Source organism: Strix aluco, chromosome 22 (genome assembly GCF_031877795.1).
Source record: "Strix aluco isolate bStrAlu1 chromosome 22, bStrAlu1.hap1, whole genome shotgun sequence".
Lineage (NCBI taxonomy): Eukaryota > Metazoa > Chordata > Aves > Strigiformes > Strigidae > Strix > Strix aluco.
In genome coordinates, this window is record NC_133952.1 from 9,518,994 (window position 1) to 9,543,444 (window position 24,451).

A 24,451-nucleotide genomic window follows, 5' to 3' on the forward strand; every position below is an offset into this window, starting at 1 on the left:
GCAGGTATCCGAAGGAAAAAAAGTTACCAGAAGCACTGTCTTGTTTCACACCTGCCCAGCATCTCCGTGGTTGAAACCAGCTGGATGTCAGCAGCCATCATCCCCTTGGCTGGCACTGCTGGCCTCTGTCGGTCCCCCACCTCTCCCATCCCCCTTTGGCTTCTTTCCCAGTCTCCCCAGTGCAGGGCTTTGCTCCTTGCGGACTCTCCCTGGGGATCAGTCCTGGCCTGAAGACATCATGACATGGGAACAAGTGGGTGTGGGGAGCTGGCAAAGCCAGGCTTGGCACTGTCCTGGTGTGATACAGGGAATATTATAATTTGCTTTTGCCCATGCTTGGAGTGGGGCAGCTTTAAGAACATTTTTACCAACTTCTTTAAATCCATGTCCCGTGAGTCAGAACCATGTCAAGAGTTAATTATTTTCTCCAAGAGGAGTAAACAAAGGCTCAGCCAAAGGGTTTTTATTCATCTATAAATCCCAGGCAGTGTGAGCGGATAGATGGGGCAGCAGCTCTGTGCATCCTGCTGCTGTCTCTGCCGGGGGTGGCTGTGCTGAGGCAGCCGGCCCTGGTGCCTCTGCTCTCCAGGCAGGATAAATCAGGAGACACAGAGGAGTGCTGCATCCTCTGTGGGTGGGAGAGGTACCTCCCGTGAACTGGGGAGGTATTTTTTACTCCAAGGAGATGTTTTCTAGCGCCTGGGCTGATGGGGTGTGATGGGGTGCGGAGATGCTCCTGGCAGAGCTGGGACCAGCTGGTCCCCACCTTCGCTGCCCACTGGGATGTGGATTTTGGGGCGACTTGCCTTGTGCATTTGGGGTGAGCAGCTCAGAGGGCAGCATTCATGCTCCAGGTGTTCTCAGTGAGCAACCAGGTATGTGTTTTGGCCAGAGGGATTTAGTGAAGCCAGCAGAGCCCGACAGTGTTTGCAGGGGAGGGTTTCCAGTGGGATGGGAAGAGCCTTGGTGCCCTGAGAGGCTGCCTGTAGTCTCCCATGGGACTGGCGTCCCCAGTGCCCGTGGCAGCAGCCCATCTCCCGTGGGGCTCTTGCTGCATCAGCCACGCTGCCCCGTGGATGGTGAGAGGTGTTGGACACCTGTGGGCAGGCTCTGCGCCTGCTGATCAGCTGGATTGCGGGAGTGTCGATCTGCATGAGGATAGGGAGGCTCTACAAAGAGACTTGGCTAGATTGGATTGGTGGCCAACGTCAACAGGATGAGCTTCAACAAGGCCAAGTGCCAGGTCCTGCACCTGGGCCACAACAACCACCTGCATGGCTACAGACTTGGGGAGGTGTGGCTGGAGCTGTCTGGAAGAGAAGGGTCTGGGGGTTCTCATTGACAAGCAGCTGAACATGAGCTGACAGTGTGCCCAGGTGGCCAAGAAAGCCAACGGCATCCTGGCTTGGATTAGGAATAGTGTGACCAGCAGAAGCAGGGAGGTGACAGTCCCCCTGTGCTCTGCACTGGTGAGGCCACACCTGGAGTGTTGTGTCCAGTTTTGGGCACCTCAATCTGAGAGAGATCTCGAGGGGCTGGAGCGAGTGCAGAGGAGGGCAACGAGGCTGGGGAAGGGCCTGAAGAATAAATCCTGTGAGGAGAGATTGAAGGAGCTGGGACTGTTCAGTGTGAGGAGGAGAAGGTGAGGGGAGACCTCATCACTCTCTACAGCTCCCTGAAAGGACGTTGTAGAGAGATTGGTGCTGGTCTCTTCTCCCAGGTGATTAGTGACAGAACAAGAGGGAACGGCTTTAAACTGCAACAGGGGAGGTTCAGACTGGACATGAGGAAAAAATGTTTCACAGAGAGTGGTCAGAGAGTGGAATAGGCTGCCCAGGGAGGGGGTGGAGTCCCCATCCCTGGGTGTGTTTAAGGGTCGTTTGGATGAGCTGTTGGGGGATGTGGGGTAGGGGAGAACTTTGTAGAGTTGGGCTGAGGGTTGGACCCGATGATCCCGAGGGTCTTTTCCAACCTGAATGATTCTGTGATTCTGTGATTTGCTCTGGCTTCCCAGTCTGGAGGAGCGGTGCTGCTGCCAAGCCCCGGGCTGTGCTCACCCTCTGCTTGAAAGCAGCCTATCTCAGGGACAGGTAGCTGGAGGGACACATCTGGGCTGCGGTGGCATTACAGCCTCTTGTGTTCTCCATGGCACTGGTAGCTTGTCAAGCTTTGTGGGGCGTGCTGTGGTCCCAGGTGCTCTGGAGGAGACGCGATGACCATGCACGAAGCTGTGTGTGCAAGCTTGCGCTCTGCCTGGTGGGCAAGTCTGGTCTTGAGGACATCTCAGTGGCCACCCTCGGGCCAGGCTACATGTATTGCCTGCCATAAATTCCCTGTGCATCCCAGAGCCAGCAGCCCATCTGCACCAGCGTCACTGACAGCAGTGCAGGGGGCTGGTGGTTTCCCATGGCTTGGCCATCGTGGCCGCTGGCTGGCCCAGGCTTTTGTATGGTGACAGCAAGACATGCTGGGATGCTCTCAGGGGGCTCCATCTCTTGAAAGCATGGGCGAGGATAGGGGTGTCATGATGGCAGAGGACCGAGCGCAGTGTTGGGAAATGGGAGAAGAGCGGTGTCCTCTTCTTTTAGTGCTCCTGGGGGTCTGGGCACATCCCTGTGTGCTCCAGCACATAGCTCAGAGTCCCTCCCTGAGCTGGGGATGGCGCTTGAGCCCTCCAGAGATCCCTTCGCATCACACTTGTGGAATTCAAGGATCATTGGGAGTGCAGCAGCAAGGGGAGGATGAACTTGCTGCTCCCTCACGTGTTTTCCTCCTGCAGACATTGATTTATAAAGGCTGCTTCATGCTAAGTAGGGAATTTGGGGGATGGTGCATTCCCCGCACAAGACTTCACCTGGTTTCCCGTGTCAAGGCTGAGGAGGTTGTCAGGTAACACCTCGGTCACCCTGTACGCTAATTTTTGGAAGTGTGGTACTTTTATGAGGCTCAGGCAGCAAACCTTAAACCCTGCAAAACTGTAGGTATTTGAGTATCCTTTGGTGCTCGGAGGGTGCAGGGCTGCTCTCTTCCTGGCAGGGTGGTTTTCCACATGGGGAGGGAGAGGGGATGCAGCCAGTGGATCCTTCCATGGTCCCCAGCATGCACCCGTGCAAAGAGCACTGGCAGTCTGGGGTGCCAGGGAGATGGCGTGTCTTCCCCGTGGGGTCTGCAGGTGCTTGTGGGCGAGTTTGCTTTGGGGTGTGTGTCTCTGGTTTGCACGTGCAGTGCCAACTGCCGTGGTGTCACCTCAATGTCATGTGCTGGAAGGGTCCAGGGGATGCTGATCAGTGCCAAGCCAAAACCGTGCATTGCAAAGGGACAAGGTGCTCCATGCTCACTGATTTCCCCAGCCTCTCCTGGGAGGTGGGGAGGGGTCCCTGCCTCAGTTTCCCTGCCAGCCACTGGAGAAGAGCAATACCTCTTCCTTGCACAGACGTGCTCTGGAGGAGCTGGGCAGTGCTGTGACAAGTGCGAGGGGCTTTTACCCACAGTAAGAAAAGGCAGCGAAACAGGGACCTTCCCCACTGCAGAAGCACGGTGACAGCAGTCTGTCCTTCCCCACCTTGACTCCTGCCTGTAGGGCACTCTGATGGCTCATGCTTGCCAGTCCTGCAGCTGCACAGTAGCTCTGCGCTGGTTGGGGCTGGCACTGGCTGTGCAGAGGGATGCAGAGGAGCCATGAGCTCATAGCTATGTCTGGCCAACATCCACACTGATAACTGCTGCTTTATCCTCAAAGCTTGCTCGGGAGGGTGTCCCTGTTGCTGCACCTCCTTGACAAAGCATCTGAGATACAGAGCAAGGAAGCAACAATGCAGCATGGGGAGCGCAGGGCCAAACAGCCTGTTTTTTGGCCCAGAGAGCTCTCAGCACTGGGTCCACCCTCCCTGATGCTTGTCATGTTGTCCTATATCCTGGCTGCTCAGCTAACACTGCAGGCATCTCTCTGGTTTAACTCCTGCTAAGGTGTTCCCAGAATCACAGAATCATTCAGGTTGGAAAAGACCCTCGGGATCATCGAGTCCAACCCTCAGCCCGACTCTACAAAGTTCTCCCCTACACCACATCCCCCAACAGCTCATCCAAACGGCCCTTAAACACACCCAGGGATGGGGACTCCACCCCCTCCCTGGGCAGCCTATTCCACTCTCTGACCACTCTCTGTGAAACATTTTTTCCTCATGTCCAGTCTGAACCTCCCCTGTTGCAGTTTAAAGCCGTTCCCTCTTGTTCTGTCACTAATCCCCTGGGAGAAGAGACCAGCACCAACCTCTCCACAACGTCCTTTCAGGGAGCTGTAGAGAGTGATGAGGTCTCCCCTCACCTTCTCCTCCTCACACTGAACAGTCCCAGCTCCTTCAATCGCTCCTCACAGGATTTATTCTCCTGAGTTGTCTGAGCAACTGCTGCAGCTTTTGCAGAGCTGAGGGTTGTTTCTTCTCCCAGGGTTTGGTGATCGTGCCCGGGGGCTGGGACGGATACTGCAGCAGTACTTATAGAGCCACCATGGCCTCTCTGCAGGCAGTACCTGGACCACATGCTTTGGACATCCTCCTGGCCTGGGAAAGGCTTCCCAAGCAGCTGGAAAACTCTTTGCAGCAGGTCCCCAGGGTGCTGGGGCATCTCCATCCCTGGAGCTCTCTCAGAGTGAGCTAGGCAAAGCCCCAGCTGCCCCAGTCTTGTGGTGGGAATGGGGTTGGACTGAGACTCCTGAGCTCCTTTCTTTCCTCCAGCCCTGTGGGACGCTATGAAATCATTCCCCATCCTTGGACTGCCCTGTCCCTGCTTGGTGCACATCAAAAAATGTTGGTGAGGGAAAGGAGAACTGTTGGTCCTGGGATTGTCCTCTCCTTGCAGGTCTGTAGCGGCTCCACTGACCACACAAAGGAGCTGCTTGAGAGCAAATAGTTGTCTTGGGAGTGATGCTGCTATTAGGATACAACTCCAAAGTTGCTAATGTGGCCCTGACACTGTGTATCCCTCACTCCTGGGTGGGGCAGGGTGAGCAGCCGCCCTGGATGGTGGGATGCTGCCAGCGACAGGGGTCTCGGGTGGGTCCGTGGCTCTCTGCATCCCCTGGCCACTGCTGGTCCCCGTCTGCAGCCCAGGCTCAGCCTGGAGCCGCCACATCTGCTTGTTCCTCCTGGCTTTGCCTTTGGTTTTGCCCGGCGCATTGGGGTATCTGTCTTTGCTGCCTGACTTCACGCTTGAACATCCCCGTGGAGTCACCTTGCCACAGCTCTGGTTGTGTTTGCTTTCGGTGTATTTAAAAATTCCTTGTTTTCTTTCTTTTATGTTTGCTGGCAGTCGATTTTTTCATTGATACATCCTTTCGCAACTGTCTGCATCTTATAACTGCTAATTTACTGCTGCCAACTTCCCCTGGTTTTAATGTATACAATATGTTTATTTTTACTGCAATTTTTTTCTTTTATTCAAAGCCAAGATAATTTTTAGCTAAAGACGCCTTCTTTTATGATCTCAGATTTATGAGATTTTGGCAAAGCCTTCTTAAACTAGCTGTAATTACTTTTCATTGTTTTTGTTTACATTTCCCCCTTAATCAATTTTTGCTAATAATCCCTTTCAACTTTTGGAAATTACCCCCTTTCCACCTCTGTGTGTGTTTCTTTTTGGTGGGTGCAAAAATCTCTTCCCACATACGTGTAACGAGATTATGGTTTTCTCTGCCTGCGCAACTGCTCATCCTCGGTTCGTTGATGCCCTCCTCTTGAGCTCTCAGAATGAGGTTTGCTCAGCAGTGCCCCACGTTGGTTGTATTAGTTTTGTGATGGAAATGTGTCTCCACAAGCGTTGGGGTCCCCTGGATCCTATCCCAGTGGCAGCCTGGACCCTGGTGATGCTATCCTCCAGCCTCACGAGGAACAGAGGTGGTTCATAAGCTGCTGCCACCTTCTCCTGGCTGCTCTGCAGACCTGCAGATAGGTCCCCGTGTGGATGTTCTCCATTCCTGTGCCAGTCCCTGGTCCCCCAGCTCCTTACGGGTGATGGCAGCTGTGGTGCAGATGGAAGTTGTACCCAAGATTTCAGCCCTGGAGGGGCTTCTCTCTCCTTGTGGTCCCACAGCCCATCCCCTGCCTGCTTTGGGAATGCTCTTTCCTGCTGGAGGGCAGCTGGCCGGCTCCTGCTTGGTGGGCAGTGCTAGGATGGATGGATGGATGGATGGATGGATGGATGGATGGATGGATGGATAGATGGATGGACACAACCCCCCCAGGCAGGGCTGCCAGCGAGCAGGAGTCTCACGGCATCCACTGGTGGAGCATCTCCTTGGTTCAGCCTGCTGCCTGGGGAGGTTGTGTTAGCGTGTAATGAATTATGCAGGCATGAAGGAGGAAGCCCTCTCTGTGGTGAGGTATTGAAGATGGGGTTTTCCCAATCAAGGAAACGTTTGCAGCTTGCTAAAAATACCCACCGCCCGCAGCTGCCATCTCTGCTGTGGCTTTATCTGCAGCGGGGGGACCCGGAGGGGAGGCAGGGTTTGCGTTCCTGACGCGGTTGTGAGCAAACCCCCGGAGATACCAAAAGGATGGTGGCAGAGAGATGCCCTGGCCTTGGGAGGATCTAGAAGGAAGCCAAGCTCCTTGTAGGGGTTTTTGGATTTACTGTGTCTGTCCTGGGGAGAGGCTTTCCATGGCCAGGAGTCTGATCCGAAGCCCCTCGCTGCCACAGCCAGCCCAGGGCGCGGGACATCCCTGCGCGGCTTGGCAAACACAAGCCTGCAGCTGGCCCTGCGGTTCCTCCCAAGCCGTTCCTGCTTGGAGCTGCCAACCAGAAGCAAATTTACAGCCTGTCAGTAAAAACAGTGAAAAGCAGGAATACTTGGCTGTCAGGTAGATGCACAGAGCCAGACGTGTGCGGCGGAGGGCATCCTTGCTCAGCCATGTGTTCTGCGTGCTCAGCGGCAGGGGGGTGTGCAGGGGGGCCTGGGGCTCTGTGTGGCAGCACTGGCAGTGCTGGAGGAGTGGGGGCATCTGCAGGCACCAGTGTTTGGGTGCCCAAGTGAGTGCAGTGCAAGCCAAGGGCTGCCTGATGCTCGTTTACTGGGGAGCCCCCCACCCCAGCTTGCAAGGGCTTGTGTAGCCTGGCTGCCTGTCCCTGTGCTGCTGTCACCGCCCTGCAGCCACTCTGAGCTCTGACATGACCTTGTAGCAGGGGCCTCGCTGGAGCTAGGGATGCTTGGAGCAGCCATCCAGGCTGCAGGCAGGGGCTGGCTCTGATGACTGGGGATACACCAGTGCAGGCCTCCTTCTCTTTGCAAAGACCCAGTCGTGGACGACGTTAACCAGGTTACTCTGCCAGGCTTGCTTGGCTGCACCAGGGGCTACTCCTGGTCTTTAATTCTTCGCTGGACCCTGGTCCTGCCTCCCCTCGTCCCCGCTGTGCTGGTGGCTCTGTGTGGCCCTGCCTTTACGAGCCAGGCTCAGGGCTGTGCGGCGCAGCTGCGTGTCATTGCATGGTGGTGGGGCCTTTGCTGGAGCTTTGGCTGTGTTTGGAGATAATATCTTTCTCCCGTAAATGTTATTACCCTGTATGTGTTTGGGTTGGGGGGAGAGGGGGGATCACCATCTGTGTTTTCCAATAAAAGCAAATTAAAATTGAAGCCCATTAAGGATAGCTCAATTGGGATGCTGAGCAGGGCTCCAGAGCTTGCTGGGAACAAGTTGCTTGCAGCCCGCACCACCATGCAGGGTGACAAAACCTCATTTAGTGCCAGCGGTGCTGGGAAGGAGGACAGGGGCTTGCTGAACACAGTGTCCCTGCTCCAGGTGAGGGGGGCTGGTGGCACTGGCCCTAGGGAAAAGGGGAAGCAGAGCTGGCCAAAAACCCATGCCCTAGGCTCATGTCACTCCTCCTGGTCCCCTCAACGCTCATCGCCTTGGATGACGGGCAGGGGTTAGTGGGAAAAAGGTCTGGATGTCATTGCAGAGCCAAGCGTGTGCTCCTTACCTGGTGACGCTCTGCAGCCTCTGAGCTTCCTGCTGCCTCCCAAATCTCCTGGGGTTGCCTCGCCGCTGTGCCCAGAGATACAGAAGAGTGGGTCTGGGGTAACGATGGGGACTATGTGGTGCAGCTCTGCACCCTGGGCATTACACCTTGTACCAGTTGGCCCCAGAGCACAGTGGTGGGAGCAGGTTATTATGTTATAAAGCAACTGCTTCCCCCAGATGCTGCAGCCAGGAGCTGTACGTGGCATCCACTGCTGCGTGCCAAGGGTAGTGGCTCTGTGTTCATCTCCAGTGGTGACAGCCATGTGTCCGCCTGTGCTGCGGGGTCAGCCCCGTACGGTGACTGTGTCACACTAACAGCTAGGCCAGGGCAGCGCGTGGTAGAGGCTGCCAGCTCTTTTGGGATGGAGCATCTGTAGAAAGAGCTCATGGGTGTGGAGTCTCCAACCTCCTGGAGGTCCGCTGTGACCCCCAGAGAGGAAGAGAGATCTGGAGGCTGTTGGGAGGGCTCTTGGGCCCCACTCCATCCTCCGGGGAGATGGCTCAGTGGGGAATTTAGTCTTTGCTGGGCCTGTCCTGATGGGGTGGATGAGGCTGGATGCAGGTCAGGACAACACTTGCTTAACCCTGGGATTCCCTCCTGCAAGGTGTCTCGTAGACAGTGAGGTCAGTGCCACTGCAGGGACCGAGTCATTAGCACTGACAGTAGCAATGGCTTTAAACGTCTGCATCTGTGTCTTCTCTGTGTGGCTACTGCATTCCCTGCAGCAGCAGGAGGGCCCCTGCTTGCTGGCATTTAGCATCTGCATTGTCTCTTCCCGGCAGCCTGCCCTCGGCTGAACTCAGACCACCTACAAGTCCCGGCTCCTTTTGGGACAGATGCTGCCAGCAAGGACCGTGGGTCCCTGGTGCTGCTGGAGCAGCTTTCTGGGGTCTCTGGTGGTGTTACCGTGTTTCTGCTGACTTCTGGGGCACAGTGTCAAGAAACTGGGGCCAGAAAGGATGCATCTGCGGCGATGACTGGGGCGATGTGGCAGCCGGATGGAGTGTAGTCCTCCCTCCCATCCAGCCTAACCTGCTTCTTCAGCAGAGGCCCCAGACGGAAAGATCACAAAATCTGAATTCCCAGCCCCAGCCCCTCTCAGCTGAGAGCCAGAGCTGAGCCATACCCCGCCTGGTTGGGCAGATGAGAGGGGCAATCCTTAGCGCTTACCTGCCTGGCAGTGATGGTCAGCTGGGTGCTTAGAAAGCAGGATACATGCTTGGATGACTTGCAGGACCCCTGGGGCTGTTGAGTCAGGCTTTCCCCTTGGTTTTGAACTTTCCAGCAGTGGGGCAGCCAGCACCATGCAGGGCAATGCCTGTGGTGACGGATGGCTTCAGAGGAGGGAGAGGAGGGGCTGGGAAGAGGAGATGTAAAGCTGCTCCTCCCAGCGTGCTGGCTTTGGCTGGCGGCCACGCTCGGCCCTGGCTCCTGGCTCACCCGTTGGCATGCTGCATGCCCAATGGCCTGGTGCAGCTCTGCTCTGAGCCCTGCTTTCCTTATTTCCCCCAAGGTCTGGGAACCAATGGCCTCAGTGGTCCCCTTTTCTGCACAGCAGCACCAGCCCTGGGTTTGGTCCCCTGAGGATGGGCCAAGTGATGTGTGTGGTCAGACAAGGAAAGGGAGGGGTCTAGGTGGGAATGGGGAAAGCATGGCCCGGCTCATGGCAGCTCACCCGGCAAGGTGTGGAAAAAACACAGGGGTGAATTTTCAGTGAGGCTGCTGAGCTGCTGTGCTAAGGACGGGGCATCTTAGGACATCCCTTCGTTTGACACCAGTCCTGTCTCCATGTGTCGCATGCAGCTGAGCATCACCTGGTAGATGGGTGAAGGCACCCCAGTGGGTGCTGTTGAGCCTCACCAGCTTCCAACACCGTCCCCTGCTCCCCAGCTGGCTCTGGGGCTGACTCCTGTTTCACAGGGCTTGCAGGCAGGCTTGGATGACGTCCTGGTGAACTGAGGGGCTAGAAAGGCTCCATGGCTCCCCAAAAGTGGTGACATCTTTCCTTTGCCAGCGCTGTGTGGTATCTCTGGGATCAGCCCTCCCCGCTCTGTGCCTTGCTAACCCCCAGGACTATCATCCTGGGGGCCTGGCTGGCAGGTCAGAGGTGCTCTGGATGATGGAGATGCCTGACATCACCCTTATTCTTAGGTCTCTGAGTCTGGCTGGAGCTAATTTTTCAGAGAAGGGTGTAGAATGACCAGGTATCTGTCTGCTGGGTCCACAGCACCAGGACCGCTGGCACAACCCAGTACGGCTGCCCTTGAGGTGGCCTTTTGGGCTCTGGGCATGGGGCGAGATGTCATCCCCGTCCCATCGCAGTCAACTGCCTCTTCTCGCTCCCTATCAATCACTCTCCCTCTTGGAGTTTAAGTGGATCCCTGAGTGAAGTATCCAAAATATCCTGTAGCCGCCGGCTCACAATGCAGCATGCTGTTCCCGCGCCAGCGGGTCAGCCGGGGGGGGATTGGGTTTCAGTTTGTTCCGCTGGCCATCAGCCAGGCAAAGCAAAGCTCGGGGCTGCAAAGAAGGGCCACTGGGTTTGCTCAGCCCCTCTCAGCTCTCGCTGGCAAAAATATTATAATAAGGCTCCAGTAAAGCACAGGAGGCAGAGAGGGGCCTTTCAACTTCTGGAAGGGTAAATAGATCTGCGGCAAGGGCTCCTTGGGGTGGGAGACAGACGGGTTTCTCATTAGCCGCCCCCCCCTGCATGGGGATGTGGTGGCTGTGCCTGAGGCCAGGCTGGAAACACGGTTTCAGGAGCACGTGTGCCTGTGCGGAGGAGTTTGTCCCAAGCTGCGGCATTTCTGGTGTGGATCCTGGTCTTGCTCCACCTGGCTGGGCTTCAGCACCGCACCCGCTCTGCAGCATCCCTCCATCCTAGACTGATCTGATGAGGTGTGTTAGGTGGGCTTCCAGTTCACGTCTGGGAGATGGTGATGAGGCATGGTCTTCCCCCCATATCTGCCTTGGGATGACTTTGCTGCCAGCCCAGGTCTAGGCAATTTCTTTCCTGCTTTGCACATCCAGCACTTACCACAGCTGATGTGATCCTGGGTAAACCGAGAAGCTTGCTCCCTGTGTTAATAATATTGTACCAGGATTAAAATGCTGACAAGTTTCCTACCCTGAGGGAGGAGCTGGCGTGAGAAGTGAAAGGGGAAGAGAAAAACTTGTGGGTGGAAAAATGAGGGTGGAGGCTCCAGCTATCTGTGGGGCTATTTATTTGTCCAGCTGTTTCTTTATCTGGATGAGTTTGGAGCCTGTGAATGTGAAGGACTTGCCAGGACTTCTGAGAAACTCGGGGCCAGATGCTCTAAATTGGTCTAAATTGGCAAAACTCCATGGAAGTTATTTTTTCGGACACAGAGAAGTGTGTCTGCTACATGCACAGCTCCTCTGTTAATCCCTTGTCCTTCCAGCCTCCATTCCACTGTCCCTTGGTCCTGTCATTCTCCATCCCCAGTCCTGGCCATCCCGTGCTGGTGTCCCCAGTCACCAACAGCACCCACCGTGATCCCAGTCTTGTCCTCCCCTCCCAGGTCTGCCCACCAGTCTCAGTCCGGATCTGGCCAGATGGGAGAAGCTGGTGCAGCTGAGATCCCCACACTTGTGGCTGAGCAGGAGGAAGACCACGCAGAAGCATAGGAGTCCCCCACCCAGGTCATTGACATAGGAGGTCATCAGCCTGATGGTGTCTTAGCGTAGCTGTTGAGCATCTGGAGGTGGTGGTATGGTGGTGATGATGCATCTTTAGATGCAAAGTGCTTAAGCCGGGGCCCTGGCATGCCCTCGTAGCGAGCAGCAGTGCCGGCAACGGGCCCCAGTGCTGGCAGAAAGTTCCTTATTGAAAGCATCTTCAAAGTGAAAAGGACAGGCACTTATCTCCTAACCGTCCCGTGGGGAGCAGCGCGGTTGCTGGTGGGAAGCAGGCCAGAGTTGCGTCTGCTGGTTTCGAGCAGCTGCAGATTTATTTATAATGCCGTGGGTAGCATGTGAATCTGCAGATAAACACGCGGGAGGGAAGAACACAAACAACAATATTGAGAAAATGCTGCTCCAGAGAGAGCATTTCACTGAGCTGCAGCTATCGCCAGCCACCAGAGATGGGCTGGGGGCCAGACACCCACCCCTGCAGCTCCCACGTGGCTTTGCTCCATATTGTGACCATCACTGCCAGGGGTTTGCTCTGTTCTGGTTATCAGGGGGGTCTTTATGGGGCTGCTGAGGCACCAGCCCCTCACCCTGTTATTTGGCACTGCCTAAACTGGCAGGATGGCACCTGTGAAAGCATTGGCTGTGACAGCTAGTTGAAGCAGGCACCTTCTCCTCTCCATGGTTGTCAGGGCACTAACAGTTGCGCTTAGGGTTTCCCATCCAGAAATTGGTCTGTCTGTGTTGTCCCCAGTTCAGGAGTTGGTCCTGTTGGGTACGTGCGACAGGGTATGAGCGTGGGGCAGCCTTCAGGTAGGATCAGGAGCCCTGCTGGATGAGATAGGGCCATGGCAGCCCACCACAGGTCACCGCAGGCACAGAAGTTGCAAGGGGCTGAGCATGCTGAGGGCAGCCCCGTTGGGACTGCCACAGGTGGAGGAGCTGCCTCTGGAGGATGGTGGGTTTCCATTCCCTGGGGTTTATCACACCTCGAGTGGGGCTTTCACATGTAGCAGAGCTCTGTATGACTGACGTCTTGGTGCCTGGAGTCACCCATCCACTCAGAGGTGTCCATGAGTATCTCCTTGGTTATCATACCTTAATGTCCAGAAGGAACCAAGGCAACCTCCTGCCCCATGTGTGCTCCTGCAACACGTGCTTCTCCAGCTTCTGGCTCACCCAGGATGAGGAAGGATGCAAACAGTGCAAGATCTGCTCCTCTTGGCAATTACTCTTCAGGGGCAATTACCTTCCATGGTAAAACTGAATCTTGTTTTTCACATGTCTTACCAGGTTGAGCTTCCAGGCAAAGCTGTAGCTGCAATTTCCCTCACAGGCTAAGGAGCTCTGTTTGCTGCTACTTTCTCCTGGTGTAGATCCTTGCACACCACAATCAATCATCTTGCAAACTCCTCTTTGATAAGCAGTCCCCCTGCAGCAATAAAACCCCATCCAGCTGAAGGAGGAATAGCCCCCAGGGGAATCTCAGCCTTTCTCTTGCGTGGCTGAGGTGGGTGGTAAGGCCTTGTCTTGCTTTTTTAAACCTTCCTGGTTTATTGGTTGCTAGTTCAGATTCTGTGCCAGCACTTCCAGGAAGGGATGTCAGAGCAGGACTTGGCTGCATCTTCATGGGATCTTCCTCCCACTGTGTATTGCTGTGGAGATCTGAGCAGGTCTGAGCCTGGAAGAGAGGCAGAGAGAAGCCCCTGCAGATGAGTGATATGTTGGTTCATTGGACATCACTCCTGGTTTTGTTTGCTGGAGAAATGAATTAATGAGCTTCTTTTGTCTGGAAATAAGAAACTTCTCAGGGGTGAGACAGTGATTTTCTCTGGAGATGGCCTCCTCAACCTCAGGTGGAGGTTAAGGGGTGCTCCTGGCCAGGTATATGGGCAAGATAGCTCTGTGGCAGGCTGTTATTTGGGCAGTGACATGTTCTGAAGTCAGCCATCAACGGAGGATGGAGCAAACCCACCACTACCATTGAAACCCATCCTGGCTGGCTTCACATCCACCTTTCCAGTCAGTGAGGCTAACCAGGTTCATTCTGATTGTATCAGCACTAGCGTGGCCAGCAGGGACAGGGAAGTGATCTTGCCCCTGTACTCAGCACTGGTGAGGCCGCACCTCGATGAGTGGGTTCAGTTTTGGGCCCCTCACTCCAAAAAGGCCATTGAATGACTCGAGCGTGTCCAGAGAAGGGCAACGGAGCTGGTGCAGGGTCTGGAGCACAGGTCTGATGGGGAGCGGCTGAGGGAACTGGGGGGGTTTACTGTGGAGAAGAGGAGGCTGAGGGGAGACCTCATGGCCCTCTCCAACTCCCTGCAAGGAGGGTGCAGAGAGGGGGGCTGAGTCTCTTGAGCCAAGGAACCAGCGCCAGGACAAGAGGGAATGGCCTCAAGCTGCGCCAGGGCAGGGTCAGACTGGCTCTTAGGAAGGATTTTTTTGCAGAAGGGGTTGTTGGGTGTTGGAATGGGCTGCCCAGGGCAGGGGAGGAGTCCCCATCCCTGGAGGTGTTTAAGAGTAGGGTCGATTTAGTGCTGAGGGATCTGGTGGAGTTGGGAACTGTCAGTGTGAGGTTAACGGTTGGACTGGAGGAGCTTCAAGGTCCTTTCCAACCGAGATGATTCTGTGATTCTGTGATTCTTGGGGACCAGTTATTCACAATGTTGTGTAATTCAGGCAGCTCCTGATAAGTGCTAACATTCCAACCCATCTCCAAATGGGACTTTAGCCAGGGCAGCAATTTGGTAGAGAAGCTGTGCAAAAAAGAGGCACATCAGGGTGTTAAAGCTGTGCAATGGAAACCAGATTCTTGGGGTCCACCCTACACATAGAAGGTTGATAAACAGGAGCCTCAAAGAAAGGAACCTGGTTTAGGGTGGAAGAATAAGGAAGCTCAACTAATTTAGTTATCTGGGAGATGATTAATTTGCCACCCTTAAGCACCACAAGAGGGAAAGGAGGTTTTGGATAGCAGAGTCTTTGTACAAGTAAAAGGAAATCTAATAGCTGGCAGCCAAACAGTGTAAATTCAGACTAAAATTAATGGGAGATCTTTTTTATGAGAAGATAATTGACCATTGGAAGAACCTGCCTAAAACCTGCCAATTTCTACTCCTCCTTGTCTTGTGTCAAAACAAGATGTCCTTGGGCCAGCTGCGGCGGCTGCAGAGCTCCAAGGAGATGTACAGTTCTTCAGCTGAGGATAAGGGGCAGCGGCGAGGGCTGTGGGCAGCGTGCTCTGCAGTGATGCAGTGGGCACATTTCCATTGCACTGAGTTTTCATTAAATAAAAGGTTTTTAAAAATGCAAAATGCTTCAAAATACTATTTTTATTTGGGAAACTATTCATACTGTTTTGGAATATATCTTCTTTTACATTAGAGTCACTGCTATTAATATACTCACTATGCATGACTGTCAATGATAGTTAAGATAAAGTAACAAATTTAAGGTTTTTTTAAAGTAATGCAGCTTCTAGCTAGTGCTGTGTGAAAAATGTTGTTTTCCTTTCAGATCAAAGTGCCACTGGTGTTTTAATGAAAAAGCCAGATCCTCTGATAAAATAAACACAATTATCAAACTATGTAAATAAATACTCAGTTTAAAAAGAAATTTCATAAATCTGAATGACAACATTTGTGGACTAGCTGTTTTCCAGAACTCTTCTTAGTGGGAAAATTTGAAAAGAACTATTTTTGCTTTCTACTCTTGGAATAAAACCAGTTTTTGAAATCCTGGTTTCCCGTGAACTGGAAACCACTGGCTCTAACCAGGAGTAACGAGCAACCCACAGTCTGAAAATGATTTACTGCCAGAAGTAGGTGCAAGGAGCATATCTGTGCCGAGTCACTTTCTGGCTTGCCGATGGGAAAAGGGGAGTTCATGTGTGCTGTTGGGCAGGCTGAACAGCAGTCATTTCTGCATCCAGGCTTGTCTCTTAAATGATGGGTCTGCTCAAGGCTGAGCTTTTCTCCCTTTGTTTTTTTTCAACATAGTGAAAGTGGAGAAGGTGGAGATGCTTTTGGGGGATTTGTGGCAGGATGCTTGATTTTTGGTGGTGAGGAGCAGCAACAGGACACACTTACAGCCAGTAACTCTCCATCCCTGTTGTGGCCTTGGAAACTGGCACTATTTGTTGGGTTATAGGATGGTGGCTGGAGATCTTGACTATATTGGGGTTCTCCTGGCTGATCGCTCTCAGTGAGCTGACACAGAGTGGGTGTACATCTTGTGCATAAGATACTTCTTCTTAGGAGCTGCAGAGCCCTAAAGATGGACTGTTTCCCTGCCTGTCCTGCATTAACTGGGAGGACAGGGAAAGTGAAGCTGCAAGCCAAATTTCGTGTTTGTGTCTTGCGCATGTGGTCGATGGATGCTTTCCAGTTGGCGTCCTGAGTGCATGCGCTGAAATCAGGGGCAGATTCATGTTCTCCCTACAGAGCAGAGGGATATAATTTCCGTGGGCATCACCTTGGTCTCAGCCACAGAATCACTGGCCGTATGCTGGCCTGTAGAGTCTGTCCCACAAGCATCACGCTTTTCCCATGACCAGCCTCAGTGTGCTGAAACCTTTGAGCATGGTTTCTAAACTCCATTTCCTAAACATCAGAATATTGTCCTGTTTTCTTAAAACATCAGCATTGGGCAGGCACAGTGCAGAAAAATCCCCATGTTGCAACAAATGCAACTGCAGACCTGGGGGATGGACAGTTACCCAGATTGTGGAAACCACTCGTGGAAGTATCTGTCCAGTGGGGCTGTCTGGCAAATTCCCATGGTGGGTGGGGAACACCTACACACGTTAGCCCAAGTTTTGCGTTGCCATAACCTGAGCATCCCTTCTCATGCCATCATTGTAGTTAGGCCAACCTATAGCTTTTTGGGATGAAAAAAACTTCAGCGCTGGAGGCGTGATGAGGTGTAGAAAGGACAAGGAGGCTTTGCTGCCCATGTGGATTAGGGAGAGTTCTGTGTACTGGCCAGCAGTAGCACTATTTCAACCCAAATCACCTGGAAAACCAGCTTTAACATAGGTTTAATTTTTTAGTACTTTTAAGTTCTAAAAGTGCTTTTCCTTCCCGTGTGCTACTGCATCGCCAAGGATTCTGCCTACCATGCAAAACGCTGAGAAAAAATATCCGACTTTTGCAAAAGAAACTGGAAGGTGATGGAAAAAACCTTCTCTGGCTGGGCCTCTCATCTGCAGGAGCAGAGCTGCTCCAGGGCTGTGGTACCCTGGTTCTGGATTTTGAGGAGGAAAGTCCAGCTGGGCTGGTGTGTGGAAGAGCACGTGCCCCCATGCATTGCAGGAGACAAGGGGGCCAGGGAGCAATGGGCAATGGATGGGGAAGCAGATGGGTAGAGGGACTCATAGGTGGCTCCTTCCCAGCTGAGAGCTGGCCAGAGGGCTTTGCGCGGGCTGGGCTTGATGGGTGCAGTTCGGGGCTGGCTCCTCTCCACCTCTTTCACCAGCCTCAGGCCATTCACCAGCCAGCCACTGACTCCTTGTTTCACCTTCCCCCTGCAGAGACACTGATGGACTCCACAACAGCAACGGCAGAGCTGGGCTGGACAGTGCATCCTCCATCGGGGGTGAGTTATCCTGTCGCGTTATGGGGACGCGGAGCCTGGTCTGGGGGTCTCCTGCTGCATGTGAACATAGGTGGGTTGACTCAACAAAAGTCAGTCACTGAAGCAAAGTGCCTTGGCCATGTGAAAAGTCTAGTGGGAAGAGTATAAGAGGATGACAGCTGAGGTTTCACATCCACCTTTCTAAAAAATACCCCAGTGCTGGAGGAGTGTAATTCTCAGCCTACAGCATCAGGCCAATGTGTTGGTGGAGGAATCATACTCTCCGTAAAGCTGGCCTGCAGCCACTTAAAAATCAGGGATGGGGAGAAACAAAATGCCAAGGCCACTATCATTTGTCCCCAGTGTCTCACTTGTTATCCCATTGCCTGTCACATGTAGCAGAAAAGGATGAGGGCGTTGGCCCGTGAGGTTGCACCCACAGCAGCTGTTTGATCAAGCCCTGCAATGACTGTCCAGCGTCCCTGGCATCTCATGGAGGAACATTTGCTGGCTCAGCAGCGGCTGTCTCTCGGCTTTACTGGTGCCAAGAGTCCCCTGAGCCACATCCCAAGACCACCCAGAGCAAGCTCCTTAAAAGAAGAGCTTGGACAAGGCAGTGCGTCTCTGCACCTTCCTGCTCACAACACAACTGGAGCGGCCCCAGCCACCTCCGCGGGGTTTGTGTGGGGCATCGAGGTGCCTCAGATCATCCTGCCCAGCTCTGGCTGGCAGCAGCGTGGAGCCCCAGTGCCCAACACCCCCAGACCTGCTCCCTCACATGTGGGTGGCCCAATCCAGCCCGCCCAAAGCCTGGGGATGTGTCCCATCCCTGTCCATGGAGATGGTGGCTCGGGCTCCATCCTGCCCTCCATCCACCCTCCACAGGGGCTGGATGAAGACATTTTTGTGGACCTCACCCCGAGGCTGACAGCAAGCCCCCTCCCAGAGCAGACTTGGCAGAAGAAAAGAAACGGCCAAGAAAAGCCTCCGTCAGGGAGATTAAACCCAGCTCCCGAGCAGCCTGGCTGCCCTGCCGTGCTGGGGCGCGGGCGCTGCCGGCACCGCTCCCCCATCACCATGATAAAGCCCCACGCCCGCCCGCAAGCCCGACCGCCTCGCCAGCGCCAGCCCGGCCGCCGAAGGGGAATGACGGGTGCACAATAGGCAGGAGCAGAGGTCAAGTCTTTTTCTCTCCTCGCCCAGCCTTTCTTGTTTGTGGTGTTTCCATATGTAAAGCACGCCTTGCTCCCGGCTCCCCAGCCCCGTGGTAATGAGGCCTGGGCCTGCTGGAAGCCGTCTCCCCGTATTATTGTGCTGCCTTCTTCTTTTGAGCTCCCGGCACGTTAATTAGAGAGAGAGGAGAAAGGGAGAGGCTTCTAATTAAGCATCGAGGAAGCGCAGGGGCTGGTGCACGGGGGTGACTTTCTCTCCCAGCTGAGAAAAGGGAGCTCGGGAGCCCCCCCGCTCACTGCTGCAGGGATGCAGGAGGATGCTGGGGGTCCTGAGCCTGCCCCGTGAGGTGCTCCCAGGGCCCCCATCCCTGTCAGGATGTAGATGCCTGTCTGGGAAGTCCAGCACAGCTCCAGTGTTGCTGGTGGGATCGTCTCCCATCCCCACCTCTGGGCAGGTCCCTGGGTGTGCATCATGCCCTGCCCTGTGCGTGTCACAGGTGCCGATGCTGCTCATAGGGGTACCCATGCCCTGCCTCCATCGTCTACTGTTCATCCCCAAGCTGTAGAGACTCTCATTCCACCATGTGCTGCTCCTGCCTGGCCAGGGCTGAGCTCTTCAGGGTCCCTCGGGGCCATACAGGGGTGGATGGGTGTGGGGCAGTACTGGGCATCCCTGGGTCTTGGTGGCTGACACGCTGTTTCGGAGTGGTCCAGGTGAGAGAGCGCCACGTCAGAGACAGGGCAGGGGAGGGAGTTGCTTCTTTCTGCCTTGTCCTTGATTCCTTCATCCCCTCCTAGCTGGTGCCCTAAAAACTGGGGAGATCCTGCGATTTTCCACTACCACGCCAAATTTATTTCTGGAAAATAAAGCAAGTGTTCCCCCTGTGTTTTGCAAGGATGTTCTCCTCCTCCCCCAGCGATGGCAGCAGATTAGCAGCCACTGCCAATCAGAAGTGGTTGGAGCTGTTTGGGGATCTTCCCTGACAGCCTTCTGTTGGGCTGTTAGGCTTGATGTGCGAGGAACAATCTGTCTCTGCAGTCCTGGCTGCCCTTGTGAGGCTGTTTGCAGGCCGAGGGGCTGGGGGTGCTGTGCTCCTGCAGGGTTTTCCCTGCGGACCTCAGTCCTGGCACTGGTGCTGGACTGGGGCTGTGCTGCTGCCCTGGCCTGGGTGTTGTGATCCCGCATCCAGGGCAGGGTTGTGCTCATGGTTTCACATCCGTAGGAAACAGCTCAGCTTCCACTTGAGCAGGTTTATGAACAAGTTCATGAGAAGTTGTTCCAGCTGGCTGGGACTGTGTCACATGATAGCTAGACCCCAGTCCCTGCTGTCAGCATCATGAGGGTGCTGTGGATGGAGAGGGGACAGCACAGGGAGATGCTCTGCTCTCCATAAAGGTCTGGGCTGAGGGAGATGCTCTGATGAGCTGGCTGAAAGGTTCTCCTCCCACGAGGACCCTTTTCTGTCTGTGCTCATTGCAGAGTGCTGGCTGCAGCTCTGCCCTGGCCTGGTGCACCACCCTGAAGTCTCCCCATCCTGCAAAGGATGGAGAAAACAATGAGCACAGAAGGATTTGGAAAACAACAGCCTGGGGAAAGGGCAGGGAGCTGGACAGGGCCAGGAGGCGTCACATCAGCCCTGAGCTCTGTAGAGACTCCTCCAGAGTTTTTAGTCGGCTGGGGGGAGCTGGGCTGAGCTTCACATGGGGAAATATGTCATCTCTGAGCTGTCTTGCTGAGAAGGATGCTACTGTTGTGCCACGGCTCATAGGACATCCCATAGATCCAGTTTAGGACAGCTGGGGCTGGGACCTGTGCACACCTGCAGGAGGGACCCCGAAGCATGTTGGCCCTTGAAGGGGCAGGGATGAGGGCTACTGGTGGGATCTAGTCCAGCATCTCCCTTTCTGGGTACGCAGCAGGGTCAGCCAGGCTCCCATAAACCTTCCCTCCTGACTCTGGGGGGAGGCCTCTGGCTACTGGCCCATTGAGCAGCCCGCACTGGTGCTCCGGCTGCAGCAGGCGAGGAGGTTTTACGGCTGTGTTACTCGCTCCTGAGAAAGCGGGTCCTGTCTGCCACGTCTGTAACCGTAGCGGCACCGGTGGGAATACATCTGCTAGAGGCATCGTGTTACTTTGCTGGGACGCTCTGCGGTACAGTGCAGCCCACGGGCGGGAGCCCCTGCTAAAGCCATTACTGCCTGCAGAGGAGATGCGTGGCCCCACCACGCCCTGCCACCTGGCAGAGGTGCTTGGCCATAAATCCGGGCATGGGGCACGGTGCTGCTGGCAGCGAGGTGGACCCGAGCTCTGTTGGGGACTTGGGCCACCTTGTCCCCACGGCACGGAGCCTGCCCAGTGTGCAGTGTGGGTCAAACCCTGCCGGAGCGGGAGGGAGGTGCGTAGGTGTGGGGAGCTGTGCCAGGGCGAGGTACGGGGCACCAGTGGGGCTGCCTGTATGATGGGGTGGGCACAGTGTGGGGCGTCTGGTGCTGGCCCAGCCTGCCCGCTTGACACGCAGTGGGCTTGGGAGGAGGCGAGGTGGGTGGGGAACATCAGTTCAGTGCAGCCACTTGACTTTCTGTGTCCCGTCCGCAGTGGGAAGAGGTGAGCGGGTACGACGAGAACATGAACACGATTCGCACCTACCAGGTGTGCAACGTCTTTGAATCCAGCCAAAACAACTGGCTCCGGACCAAGTACATCCGGAGGAGAGGAGCGCACCGCATCCATGTGGAGATGAAATTTTCTGTCCGGGACTGCAGCAGCATCCCTAATGTCCCAGGCTCCTGTAAGGAGACTTTTAATCTTTACTACTTTGAGTCTGACTTTGACTCGGCCACCAAGACTTTTCCTAATTGGATGGAGAACCCTTGGATGAAGGTGGACACGATTGCTGCCGACGAGAGCTTCTCACAGGTGGACCTAGGTGGACGGGTGATGAAGATTAACACTGAGGTGCGCAGTTTTGGGCCTGTCTCCAAGAATGGTTTCTACCTGGCCTTCCAGGACTATGGAGGCTGCATGTCCTTGATTGCTGTCCGTGTCTTCTACCGCAAGTGTCCCCGTGTGATCCAGAATGGGGCTGTCTTCCAAGAAACCCTCTCAGGAGCAGAGAGCACCTCGCTGGTGGCAGCCCGGGGAACGTGCATCACCAACGCAGAGGAGGTGGATGTGCCAATCAAGCTGTACTGCAATGGGGACGGCGAGTGGCTGGTGCCCATCGGCCGCTGCATGTGCCGGGCGGGCTATGAGTCAGTGGAAAATGGGACTGTCTGCAGAGGTAACCGCTTGCCTTCGGTCTTGGTCCTTGCACTTGACTCGCTGCTGATGGGTCGTGCCAGTGGTGGCAGTTGGGATTTGCAGCTGGGATATGAACGAGTCTCCTGAGAGTGACCTACTTGGGCAGGGGTGGGAGAGGACCACACAGGGATGTGGGAGAGGAGCATGTGTGTGGACACTGACTCCTTCCCCAGTTCCTCAGTTCCAGCCCCAGGCTCATCCATCCGTTGCAGAGGCTCTGCGTTACCTCTGGGTCCTCAGAGCCATTGAATCCAGGGGTGGTGGCCTGTTGCTGGTGCCCTCTGTGCTCTCCAGGTCTTGGAGGGACACGTGTGTGTAGCTATGGTGCATGCCATCAATCTGTAGGCACCTCCCAAAATACTGGGGCTGTTTTCACTTTGGTTGTCACCCTGTGCCTTGCTGTGGGCTGAACTTCTGGGGTGAGGGGAGGGGGAGGGCAGGCACCCAAAGGTGGTGCAGTGGGAAGGAGCAGGTTGTCTGCAGCGTTTCCCTGGTGAGGTGCAAATGACCCAGGGTAGTGCTTGGTCACAGGCTGTTCAGGGCCAGGCTCACCTCTCCAGCCTGGGCACCTCTGAGCCTGGCCCCCGAGCTCCCTCAGCAGCCAGAGGTCTCCTGCCCTGTACGTGTTCTCCTGCCACTGTAGATGTTCAAGGCAGACTCCTGGAGTGCCTGCTCAGCATGCTGAGCACCAGCGTGGTCCCAGGCAAGCGAGAGGCTCTGCACCACCCTCCCTGAAAGCACCATGCCTAAACCCATCTCCATGCCCCTCCCCAGTCACACGTGGGTTTGGGGAGGTTGAGAAAGGAGCTGCTGGGGTTATCAAGAGAGAGATGGGTAGCTGAGAGCTGCATGTTTACTGGGCACTGGCAACTGTACCATGCACAGAGCAAACCACAGCATTTGGCAAACAGACTCTTCTCCCTCCTGTCCTGGCTGAACATCAAAATCCCATTACAGTTTCGATAGCATCGGCACACTCCGAGCAGAGCTGGGGTTTCTCTAAGATCAATTATAGATATGTCAGTGGGCATCGCAGGGTGCAAGGAAGGAGCTGCATCTCCTCTCTTCTTGCTGTGGGAAGGGGTGGCCAGGGAGCACCAAGCAGGCATAGGGAAGGTGCTGGTAGTGGGGAGATGGACACACTGGAGAGGAGGACAGACCATGCTTGCTTGGGACTTCAGGTTGGATGGTCCCGTTGGAGAGGGCACCATGTCTCCTGCTGGTGGCTGGGCTGGTCATGTGTCAAGCTACAGGTCCTGATGTGCTGCGGGTGTCATTTAATATCTGTGCTTTGAGTTACTCTTCGCTGTCTACTGAATGTCTCTGCCTACCAAGCTCGGGGTGATCGAGTGCCCTCCAGCTGTAGCAGGGATGGTGCTGGGGCCACTCCTGTTTAACATCTTTATTGATGCTCTAGACGAGGGGATCGAGTGCACCCTCAGTCAGTTTGCAGATGACACCCAGTTGGGTGGGAGTGTTGATCTGCTGGAGGGTAGGGAGGCTCTGCAGAGAGACCTGGCCAGGCTGGAGCGATGGGCTGAGGCCAACTGGGGGAGTTTCAATAAGGCCAAAGGCCGGGTGCTGCCCTTGGGCCACAACAACCCCCAGCAGCGCTACAGGCTTGGGGAGGAGTGGCTGGAGAGCTGCCAGTCAGAGAGGGACCTGGGGGTGTTGATTGACAGCTGGCTGAACAGGAGCCAGCAGTGTGCCCAGGTGGCCAAGAAGGCCAGTGGCATCCTGGCTTGTATCAGCACTAGCGTGGCCAGCAGGGACAGGGAAGGGATCTCACCCCTGTGCTCGGCACTGGTGAGGCCGCCCCTCGATGAGTGGGTTGAGTTTTGGGCCCCTCACTCCAAAAAGGCCATTGAATGACTCGAGCGTGTCCAGAGAAGGGCAACGGAGCTGGTGCAGGGTCTGGAGCACAGGTCTGATGGGGAGCGGCTGAGGGAACTGGGGGGGTTTAGTCTGGAGAAGAGGAGGCTGAGGGGAGACCTCATGGCCCTCTACAGCTACCTGAAAGGAGGGTGCAGAGAGGGGGGATGAGTCTCTTGAGTCAAGGAACCAGCGCCAGGACAAGAGGGAATGGCTTCAAGCTGCGCCAGGGCAGGGTCAGACTGGCTCTTAGGAAGGATTTCTTTGCAGAAGGGGTTGTTGGGCGTTGGAATGGGCTGCCCAGGGCAGGGGGGGAGTCCCCATCCCTGGAGGGGTTGAAGAGTCGGGTTGACCCAGCGCTGAGGGATCTGGTGGAGTTGGGAACAGTCAGGGTGAGGTTCATGGTTGGACTGGAGGATCTTCAAGGGCTTTTCCAACCAAGGTGATTCTGGGATTCTGGGATTCTGTGACAGGGGCAGCAAGGAAGTTCTGCTGCAAGGCAGTGTGGAAAGGGAGCCTGGCTAATCCCAGCCTTGAAGGGAAGATGGGTGTTTTACGAGGCCCAAGTGAAACATTCACAGCAACACCAGAAAGCCAAAATGATTCATGTCAGTTTTTCCATCTCAGCCTTTTTTTTTTTTTCTTCACCTGAGCAGACCCAGCCCTGCACGGTGCTTTGCTGTGGTGCAGTTACAGTTTCTCAGGGCTCCTGGATCCCACTGCCAGCCCCGCCAGGGGACGGTCCCTTTGCACGCCCCAGAGCCCAGAGCCCTGTCCCTGCAGCCTGGCCCGGCAGCGTGGGCAGAAGCAGGGGGGCCAAGGTGGAGGGAGAGGCCAGGTCTCCTCTTTGTCTGTCAGCAGC

At 55.2% G+C, this 24,451-nt stretch overlaps 1 protein-coding gene across 3 annotated transcripts in view; it reads left to right on the plus strand.

Annotated features, from left to right (window-relative positions):
• The window catches only part of EPHB2 (EPH receptor B2), a 144,660-nt gene that overhangs the window by 24,433 nt on the left and 95,776 nt on the right, over positions 1-24,451 (plus strand). For all 3 annotated transcript variants that reach the window (XM_074847938.1, XM_074847939.1, XM_074847940.1), the window contains exons 2-3: positions 17,201-17,265; positions 21,013-21,697. In XM_074847938.1, coding sequence (XP_074704039.1) covers positions 17,201-17,265; positions 21,013-21,697 — 750 coding nt within the window. The remainder of the gene's footprint in view (positions 1-17,200; positions 17,266-21,012; positions 21,698-24,451) is intronic.